A 9,230-nucleotide genomic window follows, 5' to 3' on the forward strand; every position below is an offset into this window, starting at 1 on the left:
ATCTACATGACTTGGAGTACTTGTATATTTTATTATTTTTCTGTGCACGTAAGAAAACAGAATGATTTGGAGATTTTCGTGTTAAGATTTTTGAGGAGAGTTGTTGAGAGATATCCATTGTGTTCATTTTCTTCCATCATTGTGAATTATCTTCAGCTTCGCCCATGGATATAGTACATCATATTCGTGCGTGAACATCGTTAAATCTCTGTGTTATCTTTGCTTTAATCTATTTATTTCTTGGTGTTTCTTGATGTTTGCTCTAACAGATTCCTCTTCACCATGGCTAAAGGAAAACTCGGTCCTATTATATATATGTAGAGTTCATGAACAAAATACCATCAATGATGTTCAAAGATGATCAACAACTGAGATTATTAATTATGAAAAGAAAACCAAGGCAGAACCAGGCCTACAACATACGAATAGTAAAAATCCTTCCTGGGTTCTTATCTGCTCCACCTACCTTAACAGTCACTCTACCTTAATAAGAAGAGATGAAACTAAAGGAGCAATATTACTTTCAGGTCTCCCTCTAAATTCTACAATAGCTTTGTTGTCTAAATGTTCAACTTTTGCCTCTGGACCTCTGCACTGGTTCAAGTCATGGATCTTGATCACTACAGTTATCAACACAATATCTTCATCAGACCAAGTAAATTTCCATTTAACTGTCAATACCGATTGATCTCAAGCACACTGTTCATAGAAAATATATCCAAAGATAATCTTATTTGATTCTTCAACCGAGTGATAAAAAAGTGAGGAAACCAGTCATAGACCTCCAATGAAGTTGAGTTGAGAATTAGACTCTTCCAAGTACATCATTTCTTTGTGTTTCCATCTCAATCCCTTGGGTATCGTCTTCAAGGTTGATACACTTATACCATTTGGCACAGTATAAGTAAATAAAGAAATCAATGGCAGTTAACCCAGCAAGGAGAAAGTAGAATCTGTCCATATGACCACTGTTAAGGTCACCAGGAATCCAACCAGGCTTCTTGTTCTTGGTTGTAATGACCATAACCATGTTAACAAGAATGCTACTAACATAGTTCCCAAAAGAGATTGAAGCCATGCAAAGGGAACTTCCAAAGCTCTTAATACCATCTGGTGCCTGACCACTAAAGAACTCTAACTGACCCACATACATAAACACTTCAGAAGCTCCCACAAGCATGTATTGTGGTATTTGCCAAAATATACTCAAGGAGCTAACCTCTTCTCCAGGGCTTACCCTTTTCAGTCTTTCAATCTCAGTGATCCCAGCAGCCACCATTGATAACATTCCAATGATGAGTCCTACTCCCATTCGTTGAAGCTCAGTGAGGCCCTTCGGATTTCCTGTTAATCTTCCAGTGACAGGAACGAGGATTTGGCGGTAGATGCAAGTGAAGATGAGGACACTACATATATCAAAAACAGACATACTTGCAGCTGGAAGGTGAAAGTCACCAGTAGTCGTAGTGTCCATAACTGCTCCTTGCTCTACAAAGAGGGAGGCCATTTGAGTGAAGACAACAGAATAGATGATGGTACATACCCAGATGGGCAGCATCTTTAATACACATTTTGCCTCTTCTACTTGAGTTACTGTGCAAAGCCTCCATGGGTCCTTATTCTGTCCACTTAAATCTTTCTCTGTCACAGTTGCTGCCTTATCTAAGAACCTGGTGACAATCAAGAAAAAAGAATAAAACCAGTCAATTAGCTAGGAAAACCCACTAAGCATGCAAACTACATGAACTTATTGAAGGGTGAAGGATATATTTTGTTTGAGAGGGCTAAAATAGCCCTACTATTGACCCAACTTGAAAGAATCGTCGTGGGGTCTAGGTGTTTCCTACCGAAAATCAAAGTGAAAAGAAGGCCCGATTAGTTCTGTCTGGTGCTCACCCTCCTTTGACAGCAAGAGTTACTAGGAGTAGGCCCAAGTGTCTGCTTTTATCCGCTTCAGTTCAGATTGGGTTGAAAAAACACCCCAAACCAACCTAAAGCTAATCTAGTTTGATTAACTGCATCAATATTTGCTACTACTTACCGAAGCTCATTACTGTGCATGATCTTCCTACTGCCTTTAATTGCTGATTCCGAACCTTCCATCTCGTAGAGTTTGTCTCCATCTTCAGGGGCAATCACCTTCCATTTCTTAAAGGTCGCCACAAATACCTGAGCAACGCGAGGCAATGGGTTTCCACATGGCTTAAAATACTTGTAACAGGGTGTCCCTAACCCATAGATGATAAGGCCTAAAATTGCAGATGCTGTGGAAGCAAAGAATCCTGTAGTCCATTTACCAGTATCCTCAAAATAGACTAGTATGGAGTTAGAGAAGAAAGAACCAACATTTAATGCAAAATAAAAATAGCAGAAGAATGTGGCCTTTGCACCCTCTCCAACAAGCTGATCAGATCCAAAAGTGGCTACGGTAGGTTGATGCCCACCATATCCTAAAGCAATTAGGTAAATTGACAAGTAGAAGATTGGGACACCGACTGAAGACTTAGGTGTACAAGGTAATACTCCATCTCCACAATCATCTGGTTTGATGAGGAATAACCAAGATGCAAGTGATAGCAACACCAAACCCTATAAAACAATTAAATTTGATTAGAAAGGGAAGATATAAAAAACTCTTACAATGTATATAATGAGATATTGAAATTGTTTGAAGTTAGTTACCACTACAAATATGATCTGAAAAATTCCACAGGTCAAGTATCTGCCCCAGTATGAATCACTTAGAAATGCACCCACCAAAGAGAACATATACACAGTGCCAGTCCACTTGCTAACACTATTTGCTGCATCGGCATTATCTTGCCCAAGAACCCTTGTTAAAAACAAAACCAAGTTCACCCCCACGCCGAAGAAAGCAAGAGTTGCTAGACCTTGGTTCACTGCAACATGAAAATTGAAATAGATTTATTAATGACTCAAAAACATAGAACCAATGAAAAGAGAAAATTCTGTCTAAGGTGGTCTTTGATTATTATTACCCAATAAGAGAAATGCTATCTTCCAGCCTCCTTTTTGGTTTTGGATAACCTGATGCCTTTTTTGCTCTATCCTATCATCAATGGTATATGCCCTTTGTTCACTCTCAGTTGAGTTTCTGTTCACATCTTCTGCTTCTTCACTGCATTCTTCCTCAATCACCTGTACATTTTCAATATTAATACTTAACAAAAAAAAAAAAAAAAAAAAAAGAGTACAAGTCTCATGCCCAAAAGCACAACTAATTTTTTTTTTTATATAGTTAGACAATTAAATGGTCAACCAAACACTAGATACTTCAGAATCTTAAGATGTTGAAACTGGTTGTATATAAATAGGTTTCAGGGAGAGTTGAACTCAGGACCTCTTCATTATGAGGTACAGATCATTACTAATCCAAACGAAAATATATTAAATGGGATAAGTGTCCTCACTCATTGGATTGTTAAGATGATGAATAGAATTATCATATATGTGATGGGTAGTTTCACAGAGTTCAAACCTTGAGAAGAATATCAGTGCGATTCTCTGAAGCAGCCATTGATCTCTTCTTCTGCACATCACAATAGGAAATGTTGGGTTAGCATCTAGCAATGAAATGATTCCGCATTTCAAACTACAAAAAGCCCATAGAAAAGAAAGGGAGATGGATAGGCACACCGCCCATGTGCGATAAATTAACAGGTGGCATGGGACAGAGCATCATACAGTAGGGGCAAGGGTCCTTTCGAAGGGGAGAAGAGAGAAAGACAGTGTGGTCGATAGCTTATGGTACATCGATGGTGTGCCCAAAATTTTCCCTAAAAGAAATTTTTGAGCTTCAAAGCCATCAAATTAAAACTTTAGAAAGTACTATATAAAGAAAAAACATATAAAGGAAAACATTACTGAAACAGCTTAAGTGTCCACTTAGCCAGGGGAAACTGAGAATGGAGAGAGCTGGGTAGGTGGTGATCAAGAAAGTTACTTAGAGAAGTAAGGGAAGGAAGTGAATATATAGAGAAAACTGAGAGACAAAGTGTGTGTCATTTTCAGATATTAATATTTTTTTGCTTCAAAAGAAATAAAGATAAAATTGGTGGATGGCAAAGGAGGACAGCTGTGGTTTGAATTGTTGGAAGGATCTCTGCCAAGAACTTGGTCACTACTTCCATGGATTCTCTGTTTCTCAATCCTTTTTCCTTTCTTTTCCTAAATTCTTTTGGATTTATTTTCTTTTGAACTTTCTCGTCTTCTAATCTGGTTTTCTTCTAATGTCTACTAATTACATCACTATCCACAAGGAGCAGACACAAACAGTGATCATTTGAATGAAGCTAAACAGCAAAGGGTCTAAATCAATTCTAGGATTATTTAAGATGTGATAACTGATCCATCCACTTGTAAAATGTCATCAGTTCTCTAAACTACTATAATTAAACAGGGTTGATGGCTTGGTCGATTTTGAATTGAAGTTGAGTGTTTTAACTTATAATCAATTCTGTCTAACCAAATAAAAGTTGACTTGCTAAGCAGAGCAGCCCCCTTGGCCCTTGCCCATTCTCCTCCAAGAGGATCTGCCATGTCTCTTCTAACCTCTTTAGTTATTAAAAAACCCAAAAGCCAATCAAACTAGAAAGAATTTGCCTAATAAATTAATAGAACAAAAGGGTTTATGTGGTTGAGAAATGAAAAAGACACCAAAGGGTGATCACTTCTTCTACTAACTTTTCAAGTGAAACAACCCAAAACCCCAACAAACAAGAAGGAGTTGAACTTGATGGAAAATAAATTACCTTGAATCAAACTTGAAATTGGTTTCTATCTTGGAAGCAGGTTCTTTCACTCTGTTTTTTTTTTTTTTTTTTTCTTCCTTACAGGTTTGTGTCACTAGAGTAAATCCAAAAGTAGTTGTATATAACTGTATTTTGTAACAAAAAATTTCTAAATTTAAATTAATATTTTATGGAAAGAATTTCCCCAACCTAAGGTACTATTATTCCTCACATGTGTTCTTTTGGTGTATTCTTCCTCTTACTCTGACCACAATTCCTTGAGCCATTGATGTGGTATGAAAGATACCCTCATACCGAGGTCATGGGGAACCCTTCTCCAATCCCTACATTTTATATACTAGAGAAAAGTATAAGGAAACCCCATACGCTATTACAGATGGAAGTCAGAAAGGAGGGAATATACAATAACAAGAGCAGATGAACATTAAATCCAATGGGTCCCCTTGATTGGACAATTAAAGATAAACACTAAGACTTTTAAATATATTTTAAATATAGAGGACTCAACTTGCTCCATTGTAGTCTAGTGGTCGCGGGTTTAAGTTAGAAAATAGCCTCTCAATAAAATGTGATAAGATTGCGTATATTATGACCCTCCCCAAATCCTGCAATGACTTGAGCCTCGCTCTTGAAACAACAAGCACTACCAAAGAAACAAAAGGGGAAAGCAATATATTGCTCAAAGAAAACCCATTACTAGTAAAGTATGAGATGATCACTTACCTTTTTTACGTGACTTGGTTACTGATAAGGTGATGTACTCCCAATTGATGCCGGAAACTAGTGGTGAAGGTGAAGATCGGATATCCGGTGTGAGAAAAAGCCAAGAGGTCGCCGGCGAACTAAAGGAACCGGCGAAGCTTTTTGTCATTTAGAGTTGAAGACTCACTACGAGAGATGACTTCACAGTTTTTTCTTCTTTCTACAGTGCATGAACTCACCACCAAAGAAGCTTGTTTTGGGTAACAGTAGTACTGTTTCAATTCTAGAGAGAGAATGAGAACTGTGAGAGAGAGAGATATGAATGATTGTGTTGCAGGAGAGAGACTTATAAACAGTGACCAAATAGTTTCCGGTGATGGCCACGTCGCACATGCAACCAAGTCTTTGAAATCTCCGTTCTAAGGGGATCTCTTTTTCGCCCTTTTTACGGTTTCAGTTGTGGTTTACGACTCCATGCACTCAACTTTTTTGAAAACCCTGTTTTAATGGGATCTCTTTTATAAACGTGTCTAAGAACAAAGAACAGGTGTTGATCCTTAGTACCGCAGATTTAGTTAGATTAACAAAAAATTATCCAATTGCTGCAACCCCATGATAATAGTCAAAAGGAATGTAACTCTAGGGCCAAGTTTAAAAATATCCATCTAGGGTAAAGTTTTCCTCTTACCCTTGAGATTTCATTACTCTAGTTGGTACCTACTGTTACAATCGGATAGGAGTCAAATTTCTATCGATAAGATATATCAGTATCAATCACAGTTAATATAATAACAATTGCCTAGCGCAGTTGATGAAGTTCTCTCTCTCTCTCTCTCTCACACACACACACACACACATAAAAAAAAAAACTAGAGGCGTGTCCAACCCTTTCCCTAATAATTAATAGTTATAACTAATATAATGGTTCCACAATGAAAACTCTGTTTTGTATCAAAAATAGAATTTTCAGTTTCTACATAAAAATGTAATTTTAAAACAAAAAAAATAAATACTGTCTGGTGAATCTGTTTTAGGAACCATTACCCTATTTATTCATTTTTTTGTATTTGTAATGAAACTGAAATAATAGAACACAGTTTTATCGTACCATCATTTTATGTTTTTAATGTTTTTTTTCCCTTTTTGTTTAAAAAAAAAAAAAGTTAACATCAAATACTTTATTTATTTTTTTGTTTTCATAGAATAAAAAAATTCAAAAATGTTTTTCTAGATGACTACCAAACGCAACGTAAATATTTAGTGTTAGAGCAATATTTTATATTTTAGTACTTTGAGACTTTTGGGCTCGAAGCCATTTAATAACTAGAACTAGGTTATGTCATCCAATTATGAAGAAATACTTATATTTGAGTGTTTGATATTTTGAGAGCTCATAAATGTTCAAAAATCAGAATCAGACTATCTCATTATTAAACGAGACTAAATCTTAATTTTGAAATTATCCTTCTTGGATGAGAACCTATGTTAAGAAATTGGAACCAGACTATCTCATTATTAAATGGGATTGGATCCTAATTTTAAAATTGCCCTTATTGAGCCATTCCGATGTAACAAACTATACTGTGTTGTGTGCCAAGTGTCAAAATGGGTTCAGTGACAAACGGCATCTGTCACTGATGAGTGTTTTAAGTAAAACGTTACCAGCTTGAAGGGTTCTTTTTAGTTACTTATCTAAAATCTTTTTTTTTTTTTTTTTGGTTCAAACTTATTTAAAATCTAAATGGCTTTTTTTTTAAATCAAAATTCTTTGTAAAAAACGACTAAAATCTCGCAAGATTTATCAGAAACAGTTCAAATCTATCAAATATATTTTTGAACTCAGGCTATGTTTGGTTACTAAGAAATGACAAAAAAAAAAAAAAAGAATTAAGAAGTTCATTTAGACATACATGTTAGAGGCTAATTTATGCCTTATTTTTTGTCATTTACATACGTTGTATTTATGAAACTAAAAGGGACATGTATTGGCCTTCGAGTTGCATATTCAATGAACCTACGTGTAATAGAGTCAGACTCTATCAAATCATGGGTGCATCCATCATCCATTGTGTAGGAAATTTTCCATTTTTCATATTGATCATTGTGAAGAGAGAAAATTTAAAAGAAAAAAATCAAGGGTGTAGGCTATGGGAGTTAATTGGTTGGGCCGGGTTGATGGGCGTGTAACCTTAGACTGTGATTTACTTATTTAAAGAATGAGTCAATCTAGGTCAGTCTCATGTTGGGCTTGACCCAATTATGAGTTTTCTCCGAGCTTCTCTTAATCGGGTTAATTGAGCTATAATTGGGCCTTAAATGGGGTAATATACCAATAAAACCTTGATTGAGCCTTAAACGGTCTTTAACTTCTTAGATTTAAAATATATTAATATATTTTATTAAATCATCAACAATTTATAAAAAAAAGGTTATACTTTATTACATTCAATAAGTGGTAAAAATATCAATATATATCATATTCTATTTAAAGAAAAAAAAATACATATAAACATGTCAAGTTAAGTAGGTTTCTAAACATATTAGATTGGTCGGACACCCATTTAGCTTAACTCTTGCACCATATATTGTATGACTTGACACGTTTAATAATCGGTGTAGACTAGTCCAGGCTTTTAAGCTACTGGACATGATCAATACTGATACGAATCAACCGATACAAAACCGTAGTACATTTACCTGAACCTTTTCCTTTCCTTTTCGATCGATCGATCGAGAGAGAGTTTTCTATAGTTCCAAGTTGGAAACTTGACGACAAAATTTCTTTTGCTAAACTACTGTTAGCTTTTACTTGGCTTTTTTTAAGCTCTATTGTAACCAAGTAGTAAGACGAGGGTGATAAGGACAGGCAGTGTGATGTAATAAGAGGAGGTGATAAGAAATGGTCCATATTATACTGTTTTGGCCACTTATCAAACATGTATAAGGGTCCTCTTCGTTGGACATGAGCTGTCAGCTGTCTAAGTGTCTGTCACTCTCTCCCACGTGAAATATGGATTATAAGTTTTTCTATGCTTTTGAGGTGATAACCTGTCAACGGGTCAGATAGTATCCGAATTGTGGTTGATAGTTGATCTGATATCCAAGCCCATGAAGGTGCATCATTATCCAATTATTTATGGAAAATGGATCAGACAAAGAGGGCGGCAAAATGACCCTAAACTCATAAAATCCATCCCATATATGCACTCCCTCATTGGTCACCACAATAGTGTAGTGGGTGCACAGTATGGGAGTGTTCTTTTGCCCCAAATTTTTTTTTTTTTGTTTGGTAAATTATTTTTCCCTAATTTAATTGTGCCTTTAAAATCCAATAGATACGATGTCCGCTATTTTTCTTATGGAAAAAGAATTGTCATGGCATTATAGTACTATTTTTGACGATATGGATGCTATTGTTTTTTGCAACACCATTGATGTGATATGCTGACTCCCTTTCGCATTAGCATCGTGAGGAATTGGATAAGAATTGTCAAGATGCCAAAGTAATATTTCCCTTGCATATGGGTTTTTTATTATTTTTATAACTATGTGTACCCCATGTGGATGCTATCGTTCTTTACACTACTGTCGGTATTGCATATAGTTTCTCCCATACATTGGCAATGGGGGAGGGGGGACCCCTTGGATTGGGATCCTCTCCAACACAATGACCCTCCGATGATCCATCCAAGGGTTGGGAAGGCTTGAACACACATCTCCAAGTATTGGCAGATGTTGGGATGTGTGACCAGGCCT

General features: G+C 36.1%; 1 protein-coding gene across 2 annotated transcripts; it reads right to left on the minus strand.

The window, feature by feature from the left end:
- Window positions 1-345: 345 nt before the first annotated feature.
- On the minus strand, window positions 346-5,806 carry LOC122061440 (protein NRT1/ PTR FAMILY 7.1-like). 2 transcript variants are annotated; one of them, XM_042624694.1, is made up of 6 exons: window positions 5,496-5,806; window positions 3,500-3,550; window positions 3,000-3,159; window positions 2,683-2,900; window positions 2,042-2,589; window positions 346-1,670 (listed from the first exon to the last, which is right to left on the minus strand). In XM_042624694.1, the coding sequence occupies exons 2-6, from the start codon at window positions 3,536-3,538 to the stop codon at window positions 806-808; spliced, it is 1,830 nt and encodes a 609-aa protein (XP_042480628.1). In that variant the 5' UTR covers window positions 3,539-3,550; window positions 5,496-5,806; the 3' UTR covers window positions 346-805. The 2 variants fall into 2 exon arrangements, with proteins under 2 accessions (XP_042480628.1, XP_042480629.1); XM_042624695.1 differs by lacking the exon at window positions 5,496-5,806 and adding an exon at window positions 3,886-3,960.
- Window positions 5,807-9,230: the final 3,424 nt, after the last annotated feature.

This window comes from Macadamia integrifolia, chromosome 14, assembly GCF_013358625.1.
Source record: "Macadamia integrifolia cultivar HAES 741 chromosome 14, SCU_Mint_v3, whole genome shotgun sequence".
Lineage (NCBI taxonomy): Eukaryota > Viridiplantae > Streptophyta > Magnoliopsida > Proteales > Proteaceae > Macadamia > Macadamia integrifolia.

Excerpts from the sequence above, each read along its gene's own strand:
- LOC122061440 (XM_042624694.1), bottom strand. The coding sequence starts at position 3,538 with ATGGCTGCTTCAGAGAATCGCACTGATATTCTTCTCAAG. Across the intron at positions 3,160-3,499 it reads GCACTGATATTCTTCTCAAG|GTGATTGAGGAAGAATGCAG; the intron begins GTTTGAACTCTG and ends GAAAATGTACAG. Across the intron at positions 2,590-2,682 it reads TTCAGATCATATTTGTAGTG|GGTTTGGTGTTGCTATCACT; the intron begins GTAACTAACTTC and ends ATTGTTTTATAG.